The sequence below is a fragment of the Coregonus lavaretus genome, assembly GCF_964263955.1.
Source record: "Coregonus lavaretus genome assembly, chromosome: 32".
In the NCBI taxonomy this organism is placed as follows: domain Eukaryota; kingdom Metazoa; phylum Chordata; class Actinopteri; order Salmoniformes; family Salmonidae; genus Coregonus; species Coregonus lavaretus.
In genome coordinates, this window is record NC_140019.1 from 17,995,329 (window position 1) to 18,019,492 (window position 24,164).

General features: G+C 44.1%; 2 protein-coding genes across 5 annotated transcripts; one reads left to right on the top strand and one right to left on the bottom strand.

The window, feature by feature from the left end:
- The first annotated feature begins 413 nt into the window (after positions 1-413).
- On the top strand, positions 414-11,854 carry slc49a3 (solute carrier family 49 member 3). 3 transcript variants are annotated; one of them, XM_084150168.1, is made up of 10 exons: positions 417-727; positions 7,232-7,390; positions 8,034-8,250; positions 8,543-8,619; positions 8,744-8,881; positions 9,107-9,223; positions 9,390-9,542; positions 9,887-10,044; positions 10,151-10,263; positions 10,840-11,854. In XM_084150168.1, the coding sequence occupies exons 1-10, from the start codon at positions 584-586 to the stop codon at positions 11,010-11,012; spliced, it is 1,449 nt and encodes a 482-aa protein (XP_084006294.1). In that variant the 5' UTR covers positions 417-583; the 3' UTR covers positions 11,013-11,854. The 3 variants fall into 3 exon arrangements, with proteins under 3 accessions (XP_084006295.1, XP_084006294.1, XP_084006296.1); XM_084150170.1 differs by having other exon boundaries at positions 8,034-8,168; XM_084150169.1 differs by lacking the exon at positions 9,390-9,542 and having other exon boundaries at positions 414-727.
- LOC311107637 (nuclear cap-binding protein subunit 1) lies at positions 11,738-23,845 on the bottom strand. 2 transcript variants are annotated; one of them, XM_084150166.1, is made up of 22 exons: positions 23,667-23,845; positions 20,218-20,306; positions 19,978-20,078; positions 19,716-19,872; positions 19,498-19,605; positions 18,455-18,576; positions 18,146-18,215; positions 17,682-17,897; positions 17,466-17,563; positions 17,288-17,351; positions 17,082-17,192; positions 16,708-16,835; positions 16,532-16,606; positions 16,289-16,392; positions 15,822-15,944; positions 15,627-15,729; positions 15,343-15,436; positions 14,110-14,213; positions 13,716-13,833; positions 13,169-13,312; positions 12,863-12,976; positions 11,738-12,756 (listed from the first exon to the last, which is right to left on the bottom strand). In XM_084150166.1, the coding sequence occupies exons 1-22, from the start codon at positions 23,698-23,700 to the stop codon at positions 12,643-12,645; spliced, it is 2,391 nt and encodes a 796-aa protein (XP_084006292.1). In that variant the 5' UTR covers positions 23,701-23,845; the 3' UTR covers positions 11,738-12,642. The 2 variants fall into 2 exon arrangements, with proteins under 2 accessions (XP_084006292.1, XP_084006293.1); XM_084150167.1 differs by having other exon boundaries at positions 11,946-12,756; positions 13,169-13,309; positions 23,667-23,790.
- Positions 23,846-24,164: the final 319 nt, after the last annotated feature.

Genomic DNA, 24,164 nt, shown 5'->3' on the forward strand with positions numbered 1-24,164 from the left:
GGTAATGGCTGGAGCGGAATTAGTGGAATGGTATCAAACACATAGTTTCTATGTGTTTGATTCCATTGCATTCGCTCTGTTCCAGCCATTATTATGAACCGTCCTCCCCTCAGCAGGCTCCACTGACATTGACATAAACAATCCACATGTGACAGCCTATCATGTTGATCTCATATCCTTTATCTGATGGTAACTCCTCAAATTCAGCATGAACATGAATTGTGTAGCTTATAATAATTGAACACTTGAATAATAGAATTAGGTGTGTTAGTGCTGGGCTAGAACAGCAAACTGCATATCCCCGTAGCGCTCCAAAGCCGAATGAGCATTGAATTCGACTAGCACTAGGACTCAATTTGTAGGACGGGAAAAAGGGAGGGGAATCTGAATGACTATACAGTATCCTTATTGTCCTCACCGAAATATTGGACCAGACCGGCCGGTTGGGTTTCTTTTTCAGAAGGACAAGACAATGTATGTTTATAATAAGCGTTTTAAATCCACACAACCCTTTAACAATATGCTCGTTTGAGATTTATTTAAAAACATTTTAAAGTCTATTGCATCTGGCTGGATACTACTCATGGAAAATGAAGATAATATCTCGGATGTTGTCGTTCGGAGTAAACCCAATCCAATACTCGAAAAACTTCTTGTATTCAAAGTATACAAGAGGAGATGGTTCATTTTGTTCGTGCTGTGCTTGCTGAATTGCTCGAACTCTATGGTAAGCAGCCAGCCTACTTGTCATTTGCTGTCTCACATATGAAGTTGGCTGTTATCTGTCAAGGAATGAATTATGTGATTTTTTAACTTTTTGTAGCAATGTAACATCTCTGTAGCTAGGTTTCCATCCAATTCGCGACAGATTTTCATGCGAATATTCTCAAATCCGTATAAAGAAAATATGCATATTTTCCCACCAGTGGTGTTTCCACCAAACTGACTTGCTGATAAAAAGCAGTGCGTGATGACCAATGATTTATATATACACTAGATGACTGACAGGGGGTGCTGTTTTGAAGCCACCGTGCCTCCAGCTTGGCACTCCCTCCCCATCGTAAAACATATTTTAGAAGCCAAATTCTATTACAGACACATTAATACATACTTTTAAATTCTATTATGTGAGCTAAACATAAAAATAAAATATATACAAATATTTTCCTTCAAGTATCATTTTTAGAAAGTACTAATATTACTGTCCCCACAAAAAAAAAAAAAAAAAAACGTAAATACATGTCATTTTGGCATTGAAACGTTTAATTGAAATACTGTAGAATTCCATTCATTCTGTGGAGGACTGCTCCACAGAGTTTTTAAACCGAGAGGCGCAACATCGCAAGACTTCTGGGAACGCTTGAGAAACAGACCAAACAGACCTGGCCAGGGTTTGGGAAGTCAATGAAAGAAGTCAACAATTCTTCCTTGGTTGTTAATTTTATCGAAATCTAAAGGCATAACGTAGATTCTAGCCAATGTATTAAGTAGCTGAACATGTTATTACTCCAACCTCGTGAAAGTGACACTGAAACGTTTTCATTTTCGTCAAAAACAACTTTATATCGAAGGAGTGCCTTTGATTTGAAGGCCTGCACATGTACAGTTCGGCCCGAGACAACCGTTATGCCTGGATCACACCGACAGTGTCATTGCATTTCGGTATACCAGAAGTACATTCATTTCCAATGGAACGCTGCATTTGCCTTGCAACATTGCAGAGGCAGTTGCAGTATGTTCTGTGTGGTGCATACATTGGATTTATCGAATGTATGCGTCAAACTGTATGCGTAGACTGCTTGACACTTTGAACACACCGACTGCGTCATTGCATAAAATAGTATGCAGCATCATCTAGATATGTGTGCAACAAAAGTTCAACATTCATCTTCTGCTACCATTTCTGTCACCCCGTTTACGCATACAGTTTGACGCATACGTTCGATAAATTCAACGTATGCACCACACAGAATACACTACAACTGCCTCTGCAACGCAATGCTGCAAGGCAAACGCAGCGTTCTATTGGAAATTAATATACTTCTGGTGTACCAAAACGCAAAAACGCAGTCGGTGTGTTCAAAGCGTTACACCTAAATCTAACGTATGCACCACACAGAACCAGTCGCGGTGTGTGGGTAAAATCACTGGGGAAGCCAAGCCATATATGCCCTGCGAACGTGATATATAGGCCTAAAGGCCGAGACAATAAGAAGACACTGTGGCAGAATCAATTCAACCACACCTTTTTTTTTTTGCATGTACGGTAACAGACAGTTACATGACCTACAGCATGGTCAAGCAAGTTCATGTTTCCGACACTTTTGGACCACTAAACAACTATTGATTTAGAACCACAGAGAGTTACCACAAGTCGCAAAAAAAACAGGAGCTGCCTCCACTATTCCAGCACCATTTCAACTTCAACATTTCAACATCATCAGATCACCTCTGCTTAGTCTAATACAGTGACAACTAAAAGATACCAAAAACAATTTAGTCCAATCAACGTAAGCTAAATATGATGTGGCTGTCCATGGTTCTCATTTGTGTGTGTGTGTGTGTGTGTGTGTGTCCGTCCACGTTCGTGCAAGTAGAAAAACATGTTGACTCACACTACCTGTAGAGAAACGCTAATGCCATCCTCCTCTCTTTCATGTTGAGGAAACAGTCTATCACTCTGTCATACAGTACACACTTTTATTTTTTGTTGTCCCTGGCTAAAAAGCTTGCTTGCTAGCCTAACTTCCATTCATGGGAAACATTAGCTAGTTAACATTAACCATTAACCACCTGGTTATCAGAAGGGGGAAAGGAGAGAATTCATTGTGTGTCATCTGCGTAGCAATGATAGGAGAGACCATGTGAGGATATGACAGAGCCAAGTGACTTGGTGTATAGAGAGATTAGGAGATTGCCTAGAACTGAGCCCTGGGGGACACCAGTGGTGAGAGCACGTGGTGCGGAGACAGATTCTCGCCACGCCACCTGGTAGGAGCAACCAGTCAGGTAGGACGCAATCCAAGAGTGAGCAGCGCCGGAGATGCCCAACTCCCGGGGAAGGGTGGAGAGGAGGATCTGATGGCTCTTATTCTAGAAGGATAAGAGCAGAGGAGAGAGAGTTAGCTTTAGCAGTGCGGAGAGCCTCCGTGACAAAGAGAAGAGCAGTCTCAGTTGAATGACCAGTCTTGAAACCTGACTGGTTTGGATCAAGAAGGTCATTCTGAGAGAGATAGCAGGAGAGTTGGCTAGAGATGGCACGCTCAAGAGTTTTGGAGAGAAAAGAAAGAAGGGATACTGGTCTGTAGTTGTTGACATCGGAGGGATCGAGTGTAGGTTTTTTGAGGAGGGGTGCAACTCTCGCTCTCTTGAAGACAGAAGGGACATGGCCAGCGGTCAAGGATAAGTTGATGAGCGAGGTGAGGTAAGGGAGAAGGTCTCCGGAAATGGTCTGGAGAAGAGAGGAGGGGATAGGGTCAAGCGGGCAGGTTGTTGGGCGGCCGGTCGTCACAAGTCGCAAGATTTCATCTGGAGAGAGAGGGGAGAAAGAAGTCAAAGCATAGGGTAGGGCAGTGTGAGCAGGACCAGCGGTGTCGACTTAATAAATGAGGATCGGATGTCGTCAACCTTCTTTTCAAAATGGTTGACGAAGTCATCCACAGAGAGGGAGGAGGGAGGGGGAGGAGAAGGAGGATTCAGCAGGGAGGAGAAGGTGGCAAAGAGCTTCCTAGGGTTAGAGGCAGAGGCTTGAAATTTAGAGTGGTAGAAAGTAGCTTTAGCAGCAGAAACAGAGGAAGAGAATGTAGAGAGAAGGGAGTGAAAAGATGACAGGTCCGTAGGGAGTCTAGTTTTCCTCAATTTCCGGAGCCCTGTTCTGTGAGCTCGCAATGAGTCGTCAAGCCACGGAGCAGGAGGGGAGGACCGAGCCGGCCGGGAGGATAGGGGACATAGAGAGTCAAAAGATGCAGAAAGGGAGGAGAGGAGGGTTGAGGAGGCAGAATCAGGAGTTCGGAGGGAGAAGGATTTAGCAGAGGAAAGAGATGATAGGATGGAAGAGGAGAGAGTAGCAGGAGAGAGAGAGCGAAGGTTGCGACGGCACATTACCATCTGAGTAGGGGCAGAGTTAGTAGTGTTGGAGGAGAGCGAGAGAGAAAAGGATACAAAGTAGTGGTCGGAGACTTGGAGGGGAATTGCAGTGAGATTAGTAGAAGAACAGCATCTAGTAAAGATGAGGTCAAGCGTATTGCCTGCCTTGTGAGTAGGGGGGGACGGTGAGAGGGTGAGGTCAAAAGAGGAAAAGAGTGGAAAGAAGGAGGCAGAGAGAAATGAGTCAAAGGCAGACGTAGGGAGGTTAAAGTCACCCAGAACTGTGAGGGGTGAGCCATCCTCAGGAAAGGAACTTATCAAAGCGTCAAGCTCATTGATGAACTCTCCAAGGGAACCTGGAGGGCGATAAATGATAAGGATTAAGCTTGAATGGGCTAGTGACTGTGACAGCATGGAATTCAAATGAGGAGATAGACAGATGGGTCAGGAGGAAAGAGAGAATGTCCACTTGGGAGAGATGAGGATTTCTGTGCCACCGCCGCGCTGACCAGATGCTCTCGGGGTATGCGAGAACACATGATCAGATGAGGAAAGAGAAGTAGGAGTAGCAGTGTTTGCTGTGGTAATCCATGTTTTCGTCAGCGCCAAGAAGTCAATTTCTGTCAAGCCGTCTACATTTACATTTTAGTCATTTAGCAGACGCTCTTATCCAGAGCGACTTACATGAGCAATTAGGGTTAAGTGCCTTGCTCAAGGGCACATCGACAGATTTTTCACCTAGTCGGCTAGGGGATTAGAACCAGCGACCTTTCGGTTACTGGCACAACGCTCTTAACCACTAAGCTACCTGCCGATAAATCCAACATATGCACCACACAGAACGCACTGCATCTGCCTCTCCAATGCAATGCTGCAAGGCAAACGCAGTGTTCCATTGGAAATGAATGTACTTCTGGTGTACCGAAATGCAAAAACGCTGTCGGTGTGATCGAGACATTAGACCCGATGACGTGTTTCTACGCATGAGCTTTGCTATCCAACGTTGCTATGACAAGGAGCATCAAACTCATCATTGTAAACTTTCACCACCATCCTGTGAAGTTCATCGTAACTTATTTGATCTTTAGCCTAATAAACTGCACGCTTTCCTGAGTCATAGTGATTTAATAGGGGATGTGTGCCTTAGGGCAAATACCCCCTAAAACCATACATGATGAGGACCAAATCAACATTCCATCTTATTATCTGTCATGTCAACAGAGTTGTTTCCGTGCATCATTACAGAACATGTTCCTCATTGTAAGTTAGAATCTAAGAAACAGATGTAAAAAAAAATATATATAATTACTTTAACCCACACTGTAATTACGCTATACTTGTATGTACTACCATCTATACAGTATATGGATTGAGGACACTTTGAATTCTACATCCATTCATAGAGGTTATATGTAACGACAAAGGTGGAAACCTACAGTGGAATGCTGTGCTCACATATGCAGCAGACAGTGGTGGCATTGTGTGCCCGTGTCAGCTGACCTACTCCTTCATCTCGGCTGCATAAATGTGATTTTCTTGAATGTCAACAAAAGAGAGAATTGTACAGAGTCCCTTTTTGTTGTTGCAGTGTCTGCGAACAATTCACTTCCATCCAATTGGTTATGCCTCTTGTCAAGGCACTGTGTATTGTGTACTGTCACACAATCACTCAATGGCACGCTTTGGTTTTCCCCAGAAAACCTCAGTTATTCAAGTTGAAATGCAGGAGAGTTTTATTTGGTCCTCTTTTAAAGTAAAAAAAAAAAGTTATATTTGAAAGAGAAGGCACAGGGGTCAAACTGTATATGGTTAACCTGCTATGGTTGTATAGGCCTGTCACTCTTCATTTGGCTGGGATGGTTGGTCTCACTTCTCAGTATAGGAATTCTCCATGTTCGTTTTGACCAGTGAATGCCAATATAAATAGGCCTATGTAAACGCTTTATAGTAGCCACTGATTTGATTAGATCAGCATAAAGCTGGGTCATGTGCAAAAGCCTTGTGAGTCATAACTTCTGTTTTCACGTGACTTGGCGTTCCACAAGGAAAGGCTGTGATTTACTTCCTGCTCAGTGATGTATCTTTTAATCACATTATCACATACAATGGGGTCCAAAATCATTGACACCCTTGATAAAGATGGGTAAAAATGACTGTATAAATAATAAAATATACTAAGCTATGTTGTATGCTCAAAAATGGAGAAATTATGTTATTTTATACTAATACTATTGCTCAGAGAAAGAGATTTTGTTAAACAAGTATTACTTTTTTTTCTCAAAAAGTTAGGGGTCTAAATGATTGACATCCCTGTTTTCAATACCTTTCAATACCTCACCTTGCGAGGATAACTGGTTTGAGTGGCCAAATAGCTCTATTTTCATGTCATCCAACAAATGTAAACCCCTGGAGTTTGCTAAACGGCATTGGCATTTGGATTGGAACCGGTGCTTTGGTCAGAGGTATTGAAAACAGGGGTGTCAATAGTTTTGATCCTTACCTTTTTGAGATTTTTTAACTAAATCTCTTTCTCTGAGCAATTGTAGTAATAAGAATATACTGTAGCAGGTAGCTGACAAGTGGTGGCTATTCAGCAGCCTGATGGTCTGGGGGTAGAAAGTATGGCCTCCACCATGTAGATGATGGGCAGCCAGTTGATTTGGTCCAGGGTGACACCAATGAACTGGGCTGACTGGTCCGCCACTGGAGCAATTGGCCAGTCTGACAGTTTTGACCATGATGCTCCTATACTGCCGGCGTCTGAGTGATGGAAGCAGGGAGATCAGGCTGTGGCTCGGGTGGCTGAGGTCCCTGATGATCTTCTTGGCCTTCTTGCGATACCTGGTGTTGTAGATGTCCTGGAGGGCAGGCAGTGTGCACCCAATGGTGCGTTCGGTTGAATGTACCACCCTCTGTAGAGCTTTGCGGTCAGCGGCGGTGGAGTTGCCGTACCAGGCTGTGGTGCAGCCCGACAGTATGCCCTCTGCATTGTAACTTTGGACAGATAGAACGATTGAGGAAATGAAGAACAGATGTGTGTACAAGCAGCACTAAAGAAATATGTAGATTAGATCATGTAATAACCCATTTATTGTATGTTATCAAATTATCCTAAATGTGTTTGTGCCTGTGCTTGTATCCCCAGTTATGGCTGACCTTTGCTCCAGTGGCGGACCAGTCAGCCCAGTTCATGGGTATCACCCTGGACCAGATCAACTGGCTGTCCATCATCTACATGGTGGTAGCCATACCTCTCAGCTTTGGGACCACATGGATGCTGGACACCTTAGGGCTCCGAATCACGGTATGTACAGACTGGTCAAGGTAGAACCCACACAGGTCTCCCTTGTAAAAGAGGTCTCCTGACCTCAATGGGACTTCGTGGATAAATAAAGGTCAAATAAATAAAACAGACCATTAGACCTGCCTTGGTCTTGGTTTACAAGTCTGTGCACACACGTGTCTGTTTCTGAAAACAGAATCTGTCTACTGTGAGGAGAGTCAATATCCAGTACTTGAAATGAAAGTTTGTTGCCTTCAAGATATCCATGAAAGAGGTGTATGTGGGAAATTTAGTGAAGTGTGAATGTTTGAGTCAGAAACATTTCAGATAGTAAGAAAGTAAGCGTGTGTGCGTGCTTTGGATAGGAAGTCTGCTGTCAGTGATAGAGGAAGCCGCCACGTGCAGATGGCACTTTTTTTAAGCAGTTGTACAAGTTTGCACCTGCACAGAGGAGATAAAACATGATAGGTAGAACAAAAAGTAAAATATATGTTAAGAGAATGAATGATATCATAAGATAACGTAAACAAATATCCACACAAGTGTATCATGTTTAATTTGTCTTTTGTCCTTTCTTCCAATTGAGGAAAAACACGTACAAAGCCAATGCGAACTGGTGTTGAATCATGCATTCTGTTCCCTCCCTTGCCTGTTTCCCATGTAGCTGGTGCTGGGTTCCTGGCTCAACATGTTGGGCGCTGTGCTGCGTTTCGTGGGCGTCCTGGGGAGCATTCCCAGTGCGGCCAAATTCCCCGTGGTGATGGGGGGCCAAACCCTGTGTGCCCTGGCTCAGCCCCTGGTAATTTTCACCCCCACCAAGCTGGCAGCGCTCTGGTTCCCAGAGCACCAGCGGGCCACCGCCAATATGATAGCCTCCATGTGTGAGTGAGTTACGGTTGCTGTCCTGTACAGGACTATTTTTCCCATCAGGCCTCAAGTTACTCTGTTAAAACCACCTGTGTCAAGTCGAACATTATTGGTCAAGTTACCACTTGTTTAGTATTGTCAGTTGCTCCTCTTGGGTTTTTTGATTTTTCAGTTACAGGAACTGAGATTCCTGAAAGTAGGAATAGAATGTCAGATGTCTGGTAGTGTTGGCTTCAAATACAGGACAATACCATGCCGGCCTATTTTAAAATATATTCGGTGGCATTTTTCTTTTTCTCCTTTCAGCAAATCCCCTTGGGATTCTTGTTGCTAGCATCTTTTCCCCTATGATTGTGGGGACCACCAACAACATCCCTTCATTGGTGAGCTAAGAAAAAGGAGAATGTTTAGCTAGCACCATATGAAGATAAATTGCCTTTGACTTTAAATTACCAATACATTTATCAATCTATTACAAACTTTTTCCTCATCCACTGATCTTCCCAGCTGTTCATATATGCTGTACCAGCAGCCATCATCTGTTTCCTCGCAACAGTGGGGATCCGTGATAGTGCCCCCCCAACGCCCCCCTCAGCCAGTGCAGAAAGCTCCAACTCAGAGCCCTTCCTGGGGGGAATCAAGCTAGTGAGTAGTAGTCATACGCACACAATGACAATACTGTACTACTTGATAATATCTTTGGTTACCCCTCAACATTTCCACATTCACTCCTCATTATACATAGGTTCAGTTTTAATCATACTACATTTGAGAGGGGTAGTGGCCTACATCTTGCATTGAATGATCCCTGACTGCAATCCTATAACAGGAGCATCTCTAACCCCCAGTCTGCCTCCTGTTCCTTTGTAGTTGCTGAAGAACAAGGCTTACATGATTCTCCTGCTGTGCTTCGGCTCGGGGATCGCTGTGTTCACCTGCTTCTCTACACTGCTGGAGCAGATCATGTGTGTCCGAGGATACACTAATGTAAGCACCCACTTATGATCCCAAATTACCAACAAGATTAGTTTTTCATTGCAAAAGAATGAATGAGATTATGGCCCACGATTGTTTTCTGAACAATATTTTCACCATCTCGCCAAAATAACGAATGAAACAATGTGAAACATAACCTTAATGTGTGTTGTGTTAGGACTTTGCAGGACTGTGCGGGGGTCTCTTCATTGTGTTCGGTATTGTCGGGGCTGGTTTCCTGGGACTGTACGTTGACAAAACCAAGAAGTTCACAGAGGCCACCAAGGTTAACATGTGCCTTTCAGCACTGGCCTGCATTGCCTTTTCAGTGGTGAGCCTGGGTCAAAGGTCAGGGTTATCAGTCTTGTACTTCATGAAGCACTGTGATGACAAAACAGTTTTCTTCTAAGGTGGAAGAAAATAGGATATATTTGCAGTTTATTTATTTTTTTGTCATTTAGCAGATGCTCTTATCCAGAGCGACTTACAGGAGCAATTAGGGTTACGTGCCTTGCTTAAGGGCACGTCGACAGATTTTTCACCTAGTCGGCTCGGGGATTAGAACCAGCGACCTTTCGCACAACGCACTTACCCACTAAGCTACCTGCCGCCCGTTCTGTGTGTATGTGTGGTGTAGACAACACCTTCTCATCCCCATGTGTTTCCCCCTACCAGGTATCTCAGATGCGGAACCAGGGAATAGCCGTGGCCGTTGTTTGTTCGTTATTCGGCTTTTTCGGCTTCTCCATTTACCCGGTTGCCATGGAGTTGTCTGTGGAGTGCTCCTACCCGGTTGGAGAGGCCACCTCAGCCGGCCTCATCTTCATATCAGGGTACATATGTCTGATACTGGTTCATACAAGGACAACACACACTGAAGAGCAAGACTGTAAATACAGGCTTATGTGTTAATACGCATGTGCTTGTTTTGTTCCCCAGACAGATCCAGTCAGTTATCTATATACTGCTTCTTCAGGGGTTGACCAAACAAATGGCCGACTCGCCCTTCTCTACCTGTTCTGCAGGAGGAGATGCAGCCTTGAGTTGGAGGGGTAAGTCAAGAACTGCCATATGTATCAGAGGGAGAAATTAATTCAATTTCTGCAGGCAATTACAGCTATTAGTTGTTTTGTTAGCAGTTTAGACAACATTTTGGCTGAAATTGAAACAGCGTTTTAAACCACACATGCTTTGCCACAGCTAAAAATACTAGTAGCAGATGCATCATGCCCATTGAAATTGAGGGGACAAGTGACCCCACAAGCTATAGTTTGTGACATAGTATACATTAAAAATATATAGAATTTTGCTATTACTTCCCCTTCCAAAAAGAAGTGACGTGCATGATGCCTCTGGTAAAGGAAGCAGATCCACTTTTTAGACATCCCAAGGCCAAAACACAGTGATGATGGATGTTAAGTTGCTGCTCTCACTTCTGTTTATGATATAATGAAATCCTCTCAGGCCTTGATGTCATTGATATGGAGGAACAAGCTTGGATTGTTTTGATCTGGGGCTTTCCTGTGGCTCTAACGGTGTGATTATCTTTAGAACACACACTGTGATTAGTTGCTGGTGGTAATGGGCTTAGCGCACCATTGACTCTTTTTCTGTGTGTTTCTCCACAGTGCCCGTGCTGGTGATGGCAGGTCTGTGCAGTGTCTTTACCTGCTGCTTCGCTATCTTCTTCCACACAGAGTACAGGAGACTGGACGCTGAGGCACAGGCTGGTGGAAAAAAGCCAACTCTGACAACCTGTAACAACTCCAACAAGCCAAACTCTGATGACCCGCCAAACTGACAACACACAAGACTCTGACCAAAAGGAGGAACAGGCCAGTGGTTAACTGAACTGCTATTGAGATGACCACCTCAATGGCATCGTTTCGGAAGCACGCCAACTCTCACAGGAGGCCAAGTGTATTGACTTAACAATACATTCCTTTATATTTATAGATAATTTCACTTTATAGTACAAGTATAGTCTCTATAGACAGACTGGTTGCCTCCCATAATGTACCAATGCTCCAGCTTACACGTCTGAAGAAGTTCTGGCGTCAGCTGGGACAGAGGACGAGTCGGAAATGGGATGCACAACACCTAGTGCTCTTGCTCCTAGGTCTGGGTTTCCGAGACTAGTACAAATACCCTATAAAATGTCTGATTACTATTGTAAGTCAATGGTAAGGAAGGCATTTAGAATGTAACTGAAAGGTTATTTCTACCTTTGCCATATGGCTTCATTCTCTCATCTCAAGTGAATGATTACATTTTTACATAGTGATATTTTATTTTACAGTGATGGTAAACTGGGCTTTCCTTTTAATACAGGTATGCACTGAATAGCACCTTTGTACTGAGGCGGAGCAGAGTTGAGGTCATTTCTGCTCTGTAAAATTGGACATATTTTGCATGCAAAAGGAATTTCAATGGAATTAAACAGATGTTGATGGGCATATATGCTTTTGGGGTGTTAAAAAGGTACAGACTAGTTCATGAAATCCAGATACATAAATTATGTCTGTTCCACTTTCTTTTATACATTCAATTGTGTAAATTGTGTGTTAAGTGCTGTTTTAAACTACTCCTGTAAATATACAAAAACAATAGTTATTAAATCACCCACTTTTGACTTCCAAGTCAGTCATAGGTTTTCTTTCCTTGAAGAGGTGGCTAAGAGGAAAGGGATAAGGGCAGGAAATGTAAAGGTTCCAAAGTGTTACACAGTGGCCAACATAAGACTCTACAGTTTTAATCATTTCCCAATTTCAATTCGCATAAAACACATAAAAAAGAGCACTTTGGATTCAGGCTCGCCCGCTGCTTTTTGCCCAGTTGAAACCTCAGGTTTTTAAAAGATCCACTTTAATAGAGCCCCACAGTGGAAGTGTCATAATACCCATAAAACCTAGCGGTCAAACAGGGAAATGGTTCCAATCGTTTTTCCACCATTCATTTTTCCCATAGGGAATCTTAGAAACACTTAAAATAAAGGCTGTGTTTCGTGTAGGCTGACCCTGGCATGACGTTTCGATAACCATGTAAATCTCTCTCGGACAAGGTGACTTATCAATAGATTCGGCTCTATTTACGCTCAGATTTGAAAATGCTAACTAGCATCAAAGTAGACAGGTTTTATGGGTATTATGACTCATACGGTGGTACTCTATAGGAATATGAGTAATATGTGGTAAAAATGAACAACAAAATGGAGGAAAAAAATAAAAAATGGCGAAGGACCCAAAATACAGATTGCAACATCTGTCAAAGTTACTACTTAAAAAGTATGGTATTTTACAGTTAATACCTTGAACGGCACTCACTACACAAAGTCGAAATAACAAAAAGGTCTAATGAGGAAATCTTGATGCAAGAGCTGGCTGTGTGTGTAGTATGGCGTGTTGTGTATGTAAAGTATGGTGTGTACGGGCTCAGAGCTGAAGGGCACAGAACTGCTGGTACACAGCTAGGATGTGGTGGTCGAGCTCGGCGGTGAATAGCAGGTTCTCCAGGGTCCCCATGTACTGGTGGATTGTCACATGGTGCTGCAGAAGGAAAACACAAATAACTAAATTAACATCAATTGAACTTGAATTACATGGAATAGAATTGACAGGACTCATGACAGACTGAAGAAGGAGTAGCTGCTACCATGAGGAAGATTTGCTGCAGCCTCTCGATGCAGTTCTTGTACCAGGGCGTGCTGAAGTCCACACTGCCTGTCTCGCAGCGCACCAGGTGCTCCGTCAGCATCATGATGAAGCGCTACGGGGACAGAAGAGAGGGAATAGAAGTTAGAGAAAAAAAAATTGTAGAATTTAAAGGTTGAAATTGGTCTGTAATCATACAGAATGTCATCACTGAAAGGGCTGAACAGTTGAGAACAATACAGGCAACCATGTTGCTGACATAATCTATTCAAATTCACAAAGCTTTATTGTCCATCCAGACCCGTACCTGGAAGATGACCAGGAAGAGGTTCTTCTGCTCACTCTGGGCCGACTCCACCTTCTCCTGCAGACGCTCGATCTGCTCCTCCAGCTGACCATCCTCATCCTCACTGTTCTTCTCCATGTCTTCCTCGTCTCCACTGTCCTTCTGCTGAGAGATGAGGGAGAGAGAGACATGAGAGAGAGTCCTATTTGCTTGTTTTTTGTATGTTTGGCTCCTCTAGTTCCTTTAATATGGTAATAGCCTTTAATATGGTAATAGCGCTGACATGTACTAATAAAAATGTTTTAATATGTTTGAAAGGGACAGTATGTCCATTCAAGTCCAAATTCAATTAGTTGGGTTTAGACAGCAAAACTAGGGCACTATCTAAAAGGTCACTACATAATCAAGAAGGGAACATTCTGCTTTGTGCAAACCTTGGGTAAAAAAAACTACTGGCACAATCAGTACAATATTCAGAGCAATATTGTCGGTTAATTCTTGGCTTTAAAGATTTTATAAGAGGCTCTGCTTACAGCAGTGGTTGCTAGGACACCCTCCTGCTGCTTACCTTCTTATGCTGTTGCCTCTCCAGCTTATCCTTGGCCTCCTCCAGCTCTTTCTGAATCTTCTGGACGTGTTTGTTCATCTTACGGATGGTGGAGTGCAGAATCTCCCACACGTAAAACCTGCCAGCCACAAGGCCACGCATGGATTATCCATGAGTTAATTCATTTCAAAACAGTACAAAAAAATGTCATACTGTATTAGGATAACTGAAAACTTTACTTACATTTTCATTTGACATTTTATTCATTTAGCAGACGCTCTTATCCAGAGCGACTTACAGTTAGTGAGTGCATACATACTTCATACTTGATCGAGATATCCGCATTATTTAATTTACAGCAAGGGAAGACACAGCAAACGCGAGCACGTGCACATGCAGAGGGTTTAAGGCCTACCTGGTAAACTCATGAGCCATGTTAGGGGAGAAGAGCCAGTTGGCTACGGCTGCACAGTCCACAATCTGTGTACGGATCAACTTGTCCACCAGCACAGAGACCATCTGCACAGACAGACAGGTCGACCACACTGAGTTACACCACAGACTCTCACCTTTCTCCATTCAACCTATGGTCACGGCACAATTCACAACATTATATTAAAGGAGAAGTTGTTTTTTACATTTTAGTCATTTAGCAGACGCTCTTATCCAGAGCGAATTACAGTTAGTGAGTGCATACATTTTCATACCGGCCCCCCGTGGGAAACGAACCCACAACCCTGGCGTTGCAAGCGCCATGCTCTACCAACTGAGTTATTTTTGATGTAAATGGTATGTTTTGTGACGTTAACGTTTTAGAGAAACTTACCCCAAACAGCAAATCACTTCCTCGTCCTCATTGTTTAGTATGGGGGCCCTGAAAAAACTTAAACCTCCCCAAAAACGTCATTTTAGAAAAGGGCAAAGCTCTCAGTATAGTGGTGCAGGTCTTTAGATGTTGTATTGTATTGTACACATTAAATTGTGTCATTCCCAACTTTATCCTCAATGTTATATTCCCTTTTGCGCGACTCGAGCAGTCTCGAGCAGTTCCATTTTCCATGTAGCCTGCTGCTACAGGTAAATGCCAAAATAAAGGAAACAACAACATGGTGACTTAATAGGGCATTGGGCCACCACGAGCCAGAACAACTTCAATGCGCCTTCTACAAGTGTCTGGAACTTCCTGTGTGGAAGCACCCCATGCTTTCAATATACATTGTATCCCTCATTTACTCAAGTGTTTCCTTTATTTTGGCAGTTACCTGTAAAATGGACGGAGAGACATTGCTCGAGCCGCAACAAAATGGAATATAACGTTGCGGATAAAGTTCGGAATGACACAATTTCATGTGTACAACATCTAAAGACCTGCATCACTATACATTTCTAAAATGACGTATTTGAGGTGTTTATTGGAGACTTTGTTCATGTTTTTTCATGGCCCCCATACTACACAACGAGGATGAGGAAGTTATTTGCTGTTAGGGGTAAGTTTCTCTAAAAAGTGAAATCCCCAAAAAGGTGTCTGGACTCTTCAATAACATTCCATTTACATCAAAAATCGAGATTTGGTTGTAAAAAATAAACATATTTCTTATAACTCTGTGGAAACGAGTGTTTTAGTGTAGGTGGATGAGGTGGGTCTAACCTGTGGGTGGTTCCTCCAGACCTCGTAGACCACCCGGAGGATATGCAGCTTGCCCTCGTCACAGTCCGTCAGGGCCTTCAGGATCTCATGGAACCTGGGAGATAGAAACAGAACACTTTAGGTGTTGTACACACAGACACAACACGTGTGTTCATTCAACTGCCTGGTATCATAGCAATGCTACACTAAGCCTCAAGACTGAACAATGCCACCCTTTTCTGTGGCACACAACAGAGGAGGGCACAGGAAGGGAGGGTGTGGGTTGGAACAACAGGCACACTCACTTGGCCAGGGCACTGAAGGAGTGGCTGAAGGACTTGGCAGCCAGATGGAGGAGGGTCTGCAGGAACACCTCTATCTTCAGGGGGTTGAAGCCCTCGCCCTCATCTGGAAACAGACAAAGGAGGAGTGAGTGAGAAATGAGTAGAACATATCCCTATAGGAACACGGAAGAGGAGTGTGTTAGGGGGCTAACTGACCGTCGTCATCTTCCTGGTTGGGGTTTGGCACGTCTTTGAGCACTGTGAGGATCTCCTCGTTGGAGGCCCGGTTCTTGATGGCGTTGCCCACCGCTATGGCCACGGCATAGCCTGGCAGCGCACCTGGACAAAGGCAGTGGTGTATTCATGTTGTATTTCTGATGGTGCTTACGTCAAAGAGTTCAACAGAAAAAGAAGAATGTGCACACCGTATTTAGTTCACTTGGATAACAACACTAATGTGCAGTGATACCCCTGGGGCTTCGAGGTTGACATTCAAAAGGCACCACTTCTACAATACAACAGGAAACCAAATGGCAGACCAATACTTTTCTATAAACCAGGCTCAAAAAAGACAAGCACATTTGAGTCGTCTTAGTCCCCAGGCTATGATGAACCAACAGAGACAGCATCTTACAGAAATAAATGCATGAATAAATAAACCCTTGGAGAGGCGGTGTACTTACTGTTGGCCTCATCTTGGTATTTGTAAAAGAAGATGGGGTCAGCTGGGATGAGGGCTGAGAAAGTGGGAGGGACGATGTCCACTATCCGCTGATGATAGGAGAGCCTGGAGGTGAAGAGCAGAAGCTCATTGGTCACTTTCTAGAGACAGACTAAGGAGAGCCATCTCTATACCTATCCCTCCCTATGTATGATCTAAAACAAGCTGGGTGCAACACAGGAGTAGTGGATCTGAATGGAAATACCTCATGCATTTCTCCAGAACCTCCTTGACAAACTTGGGCTTGGGCTTGTCTGCATCCAGCGCCAAACAGTCCACCCTTTGGAGATGAATGTGAACAGATAAGCATTGCCGTAGCCATAATAAGGAGTGATTTCAACTACATCAAATAATTCAGTTGAGGAAGACAGCTGATCTTACCAGTCGTCCCAGCTCCATCGGAACTGAAAGTTGCTCAGATGGTGGGAGAACCAGTTGAGGAGTCGGTCTATGCAAGTAGTGTTCATGGTGTCCAGCCTCACGTACATCATCTCTGTGGCTTGGGCCAACTGGGAGGAGGCTGTTAAGGGGTTAACTCTCACTATTGATGTGATGTAAAACAAGTATCCAAGCCTGATAAAAAACCTATTATGGTTTTTGATTTAAAAAAGTAGGATCTCTGAAAAACGTATTTCTGTATTTTCCCATGGTATTTTGTGTACCTTAGTTTCCCCGTACTCAAATGTTTTGCATAGAAGAAAAATGAATTTCTGAAGTAGTCAAACATTGTGTCCCAGTAGTGGGGTGAAGGATACAACTTGGGGCAGGGAGCCTGGCTGCAGCTTGCAGAGCTCGATGAGCAGCGTGGTGTACATGACGTCGATGTGGGGGGGACAGGGCAGCTGGAAGAGCTCTCCAAAGATCACCTGGCAGAAGAAAGACGAAGCGGAATGGAAGTGTTAACTAAGGTCCTGTTCCCCTATTGATAAAACTCATTGATATGAAGTCGTAATGGGCTTACCTCCACAATGTGATAGTTGAGCGGGATCTTGTTTTTCCCTGGATAGCTTAGCAACTGTGCAGCACTGATATAAGAAGTGTTTAGTCACATTTGCTCAATCACAAGTCAGAAATTCAAAAACTCACTCTCACAACAAGAGGACACATAAACAAGTCCATTAGAATGTACAACAGCTCACCAGGTCTTCCTTTCTTTCCAGTGGGACTTGATGATGTTGTGAAGGTTATCCTCAATCACAAACCTCTCCACAGAATGGCTGCCTGGCATGACAGGACCCTGTAGTCAGGGAGAGGGAGAAAGGCTAGTCAGAGCATTCCAAATGGCAACCCTATTCCCAAACGTTCCTCTTTCTCTGTATTCTGACTGGTCTGAGAGAGGGAGTGCTACACGGTACCTCGGGGGCATCGGTGTAGTCGAACATGCGGAAGATGACGCGGGGCATGGGGTACTGGCAGTCGGGCATGTGGGCGGGCGGGGTGAAGGGTGGCAGGTTGTGCTGCAGGGCCTCGCACAGCACGCTGTCAAAGGCGATGTATGGCCGCAGGATGTGGCGCTCCTGCCAGCGGTCCTTCTTCAGCTTCTGGATCTGAGCGAACAGACAGTCCAGATACTGAGGGAGAGAGAGGAGGTGGTGAATGAATATAACACTTCTCAAAACTGGTATCTCCTACTTCAAATCAAAGTGTATTTGTCTCTTGCACAGGATAGAATGCTTACTTACAAGCTCTTCCTCAACAATGCAGTGTTCAATATCAAAGGTAAGAAATAGAAAATCCAGAATAGGATCTTAAAATAACACTGAATCAATACTTGGTCAGACAAATACAAATAAAAACACAATAAATAAAAACAACTTACCTCCTCTTGTGGGTGTGGCTTCTCTGCCGTCCAAACCTGAAGCATGGGGACATGAGTCTTCAGTCGCCTCCTGAAAAACAATAGATCGGTGTCACCATGAGCGTCTCACCACTATTGAATGCAGTTGACAAAGTCGTCTCCCTCAAAATACGCATGAATTTAAATTGCATTACGTCATGCACAGTTCCTCAACAAAAGAGCCAGAAAGACACTACTGTAAGTTTCTCTGGATAAGAGCATCTACTAAATGACAAAAATGTAAAGATATGTAAATACCAAACTATAGTAGAAGACAGAAAGAAAGTGTACTTGAGATAACCGTCAATCTGGTTTAGGAGCCGGTCCATCTCCGCGTCCTTCTTCTCATAAAGCTCCTTCCCAACCCAGGGGAGACTGGAGAGTACAGCATAGACAAACCAGTCGGAACGCACCTGGAAAGAGAGAAACAGTCAAAATGCACCAATAGTCAAACTAAACTGTATATCTACTCAGTGGCCAGATTATTAGGTACACCACCCCGTTCACGAAATGGTTCGCTCCTACAGACAGTGTGTCACATGGCCGTGGCTTGCTATATGAAGCATGCATAGAGGCATCCAGTTACTGTTCAAATGAACTTTAGAATGGGCAAAATGAGTAACCTAAGTGACTTTGAGCATGGTATGATCGTCTGTGCCAGGTGCACCGGTTCCAGTATCTCAGATACAGCCAGCCTCCTGGGCTTTTCACACACAACAGTGTCTAGGGTTTACCGAGAATGGTGCGACAAACAAAAAACATCCAGTCAGCGGCAGCCCTGTGGGTGAACACAGCTCGTTGAATGGCAAGAATCGTGCAAGCTAACAGCTGCAGTAAAACAGTGGTGTTCAGAAAGGCATCTCAGAGCGCACAACTTGTCGGTCCTTGTCACGGATGGGCTATTGCAGACGACGATCACACTGTGTTCCACTCCTATCAGCTAAAAACAAGAAGAAGCGGCTCCAGTGGGCACACGATCACCAACACTAGACAATTGAGGAGTGGATAAAACATCGCCTGCTCCGACGAATCCCGGTTCCTGTTGCGTCATGCTGATGGCAGTCTCAGCATTTGGCATAAGCAGCAGGAGTTCATGGTCCCATCCTGCCTAGTGTAAACGGTACAGGCTGGTGGCGGTGGTGTAATGGTATGGGGAATGTTTTCCTGGCACACATTAGATCCCTTGATACCAACTGAGCTATGTTTAAATGCCCCAGCTGTTGTGGAGGCAAAAGGGCGTACGACCCAGTAGTAGATGGCCGTACCTAATAAACTGGCCACAGAGCGTACTTGCATACAATTCATGAGTTTAAAATATATCAATAACATGTAACCTGTGGCACATCCTCCTCCTGAGTGACGCTAACAAAGTTCTCAAACATGGCCACCATGGAGGGGGCAGCGATCACGTGGCAGTTCACCAGGTCACAGAGGAAGCGCACCTGGAGAGAAAAGTGTGTCAAACATTATTGTAATGCATCTGTAATTGTTTTGAGAGACCCTTGCTAAATTTGCCTGGTGAACCAATTATTTCATCGCACCAAACACTTACCAGGTAAAGAGCTTCGGTGTACAGGTTGGCCTTCAAGGTCTCTTTGAGTTGTCTGATCATGGCCTCCACAAACTCCCCGCCAAAGTTGTAGTTCCTGGCATTGAGAAGGCCCACTAGTGTTGTGTAAACAGTCAGTTTCTCGGGTAGAAGTCGAGCCCTGTCAAAACAAGACACACAATTATAACATGGAACCTTTTTGTACTGTACCTACGACTGCACTAAAAGTGTTTAAAATGCATTAGAATAACTTGGAATAGCTTACACAGCACACAAGATGCGCAGGATTTTGTTTTTGTAATTGGGGAGGTCCGCTTCCAATACACCTGCGAGACCTTCCAAGTTACTTTCCAGGGAAGAGGTACTCTGCAAATGAATGAAGAAATTATTGGAAAACAGCATCTGCTGATTTCAGGGGTCAAATCAGACAAACAGTATAGTGACAAAATGCACACATGGGTATCATCCAGAAAACATACCCACACTTACTGCAAAGCCCTATTACCTTTTCTCCCACTCGACATATTAGTGATTCCAGGCGATCCTCAATCTCAACTGGCTCAGACGTTCTCCTTCTTTTGTGAGACTGGCCACCTAGAATGAGATGGATACATGATGGTGAGATGGAAGAGATTGCCTGAGATGAATCCTTCCTTCAATTGAATATTTTGTGCTAACTCACTGATAGAGGAAATTCTTCTCTGTTTAAAAACATTATCCTACAGTAGTGTAACTGGCTACTAGTTCTTCTTCTATGAGGTTTAACGGCAGTTGACATCCAATAAATCTTGCATTACCGTCACCTACTACACTGGAGTATAACTCCCTTATACTTTGCTTACATTTTTTAAATTACAAATAATACCCTACCATCTAACACTAATCTCACAAAAATAAAAAACACCATACTCCACTATTTAAATCTATTTAGTCCTACTTCAGGCTAACGAAAGGATGGGACGCCACCACTTAACACACCCTGTAACTCTTCTGATGTCAAGTCTCGCACACCCAAATACCTCTCTGCAGCTGCCACCACAACCTCAATTTTCTGCGACTTACGTTCCATCCCTGCAGTACAGTTGATAAAAATCAAATCTTACTGAAACATATCACTTGTTGGTTTATCCCTCTGTACTGGTACAGATCTACTACTCACACCACTCCTCTCAGGATCCCTCCCCCTTGACCCATATTCCTCTACTTTCTTCACTGCCTCAGCATTGAACAACTTCTGCACTACTCTAACTGGAAACCTCAACCTGCCTCTCTCGCACTGGACATTTCTGATCCCCAGCCCCATGGGCACCCCTACAATTAATACATACCACTACTTTCCCCAATGTCTCATGCCCTTCTGCACACTTCTCACACCTAGGAACCTCCCCCCTACACACTGCTGCCACATGCCCATAAGCTTGACACCTGTAACAACGTAATGTATTCGGCACAAAAGCTTGTACAGGATAACTCAAAAGAACAGACAATGACTCTTCTGTTTCACCAGTCACGCCACCCTGTCTGCGTCGCACCAAACGACGAGCATCACAAACACCGGGAATCTTCCCCTTCAGTTGGTCAGCTTTCACATTTACCGCTACCCCAGTAATCACTCCTTTCAATGGCACCCTTTTCTTGAGAGCAAAACAATTCACATCTCTTGCCCCCATTCGTATAATGCGGAGCGCCTGCTCCCTCTAACCAGCAGAAACACAAATAATTATCACAAGACCACTTCTGGTTACCCTCCCCGATTCCACAGCACCCAACTCTGTTTTCACCCACCCTGAAACCACAAATGGATCAGCCAAAAGGCAAGGGTCCACTTTTTCCAAAGACTTCACTTCTACTGAGTGGCGCAGTGGTCTAAGGCACTGCATCGCAGTGCTAACTGTGCTACTAGAGATCCTGGTTCGAATCCAGGCTCTGTCGCAGCCGGCCGCGACCGGGAGACTCATGGGCGGCGCACAATTGGCCCAGCGTCGTCCAGGGTAGGGGAGGGAATGGCCGGCAGGGATGTAGCTCAGTTGATAGAGCATGGCGTTTGCAACGCCAGGGTTGTGGGTTCGTTTCCCATGGGGGGCCAGTATAAAAAATAAAAAAAATAAAAAATGTATTCACTAACTGTAAGTCGCTCTGGATAAGAGCGTCTGCTAAATGACTAAAATGTAAAATGTACTGTCACAGACTCATCTTTATCCTGACCCTCGGTGCAAGCCTCGGGCTCCGAGAACTTTACCACACCTACCACCTCCGATACTTCGCCCTCATTCACTTCCATTTCTCCTCCTGTCTTCAGCTCACTGCTTACACTTTCTACCATTCTTCTTTAACAAACCATCTCCTTTTCCCCCACCATTTTTAACCGACTCAAGCTCACCCTCTTCCTCCCTCTCTCTCTTAGACCTCCTCTGCCTCTCTTTTTCCCTCAATTCGTCCTCCGTATTCCAAGTCTACGTCTCCTTATGATAATACTGCACTTCTCCTGACATACATCTTGTTCTTGCCTTCTCAAGGGACGCCATTTAACTGGCTGTCACAATCTCCATACAATCAGCACGAACCCCTCGGGATGTTGCCCTCAACAGCGCATCCCACTTGTAAAGCAGCTGCTTCGTCTTGATGTTCTTCTTTATCAAGATACCGCGACGCTTTCCCATTTCAAACAAGCGCGCTCTTCCAACCACATCCACCGTCACCCGTTCCTAGCAAGCTCCCGGACCACATGCCGTTCCCCCTGGCTACTAGTTAATTTCACAAATAATTATTTTGCAGATCCATTGTGGGGTAAATGGCAGAGGCTACAAGCCTGCTAGCGAGGCAACTTTTTGACATCACTGGTTGCCGGCACCCCCAGGGTCTGAAATGTGCCCCAAAATAACATGTAGTTAAAAGGGGCAATCTGCAGTTGCTACATCCATTTGTGGACTTATAAATTAATGATACGTACCCATTGATTCTTGACGAATATAACTTATAAATGCCTCATGAGCTTAGTTCAACTGTCATAACCCATCAGAACCCAAAATACAAGCTTGTTTTACTCCAATGTTTGTAAACAAACTAAATGTAAACAAACTAAAATGCTGATATCATGGATGGTCCTTGCATCCTTAGCTATGTCTATGAATTTGAGAGTGGTTACATTTCTCCAGCCCCATCTCTCAGCGTTTGATCGAAACAGGGGCGTTTGATCGAAACAGGGGCGGGGGAAACTCTTATTGTTTCAACTACTGACTAGCGCTTTAAGGTTACAGTGGTTAACAACAACACAATAGATCAATTATTTGTAGGACAAATATATAATAATAACAATAATAAATAAATAAATTAGGTGGGGGCTTACATTTGTCCCATTTCAAATTGTAAATGTGTTTTTTTTTGCATATCCCACTCCCCCTGAGACACCCTCGAAGAGTGGGGTCACGGCCAGGGATCAGGTTAAGGGTGTTGCTCAAGGGCACATCGACCGATGTTTCACCTAGGCAACTCGGGGATTCGAACCAGCGACCTTTCGGTTATTAGCCCAACAAGCTTAACCGCTACACTACCACTTGCCACTGGTAGTATATGGCTGTGATTTTGCTGCATACGATGAACGACGGGTAGCTAGGTAGCTAACTAGTTAGCCAATTTCTAGCTAACCGGCAAGGCTATGTTAACCCATCAGGCTAGTTAATCATGGGGTGTTGGAAAACTGCCAATGACTTGCAAAATACCTGGTTTGGTGTTTCACATTGATGTATGAACCGATAGTCAAATAACTCCTTACGTTAGCTAATTGAACTGACTATGGAGATTTAGCTAGTACACAAGGTAACTAGCTAACTATTTGGCTAACTTAGCATGCTGCACATTGACTACAGTCAGACCGAGCAGCATCAACTCACGCTGGCTTCAGCGAACGTTAGCTAACTACTTTAGCCTCGAATTAGCTAGCTAAAGACCACTTACCATCATCTCCGTCACTGTGCCGTCTTCTCGACATTTTATTATTGACACCGTTGGATTATTAACTGTATGCTGCTTCTTTTTGAATATGGTAACAGTACTTTTAGAGATAAGAAGATGAGTTATCAAGTTTAGAGCTTTTCAATAGTGGTCAGATTCAAGTGAGGCATATCCGGAGCGGAGGTTAACCGGAAGTACTTGGTTGTGTACTTCGTTTGTCTCCTTCTTCTTCGGTGGGGTTTATCGGCGGTTGGCATCCATCGTTATGGTGCATTACCGCCGACTACTGTACTGGAGTGTGGGCCAGAGACGGAGAAACTAAATCCTACCTGCCATCCCCGTTGCTCTTAAAAAAGATAACAAAATATTTGAGACTATATCCAATGACGTTCTACTCAATATACTTCATTTGTCTTCCTACATTCTTGTGTTTTGTTCCTCATCACTGGTGTGGCCTAGCTAGCTAGCAACTGTTACTTTTCAGCGAAATTTATGTTGGTT

Coding starts and splice junctions, on each gene's coding strand:
- slc49a3 (XM_084150168.1), top strand. CDS start 584: ATGGAAAATGAAGATAATATCTCGGATGTTGTCGTTCGGAGTAAACCC. Junction 9,224..9,389: donor GTGTCCGAGGATACACTAAT/GTAAGCACCCAC, acceptor GTGTTGTGTTAG/GACTTTGCAGGACTGTGCGG. Junction 9,543..9,886: donor CCTGCATTGCCTTTTCAGTG/GTGAGCCTGGGT, acceptor TCCCCCTACCAG/GTATCTCAGATGCGGAACCA.
- LOC311107637 (XM_084150166.1), bottom strand. CDS start 23,700: ATGTCGAGAAGACGGCACAGTGACGGAGATGATG. Junction 18,216..18,454: donor CAGATTGACGGTTATCTCAA/GTACACTTTCTT, acceptor ATTGTTTTTCAG/GAGGCGACTGAAGACTCATG. Junction 15,437..15,626: donor TCCTTCAGTGCCCTGGCCAA/GTGAGTGTGCCT, acceptor TCTATCTCCCAG/GTTCCATGAGATCCTGAAGG.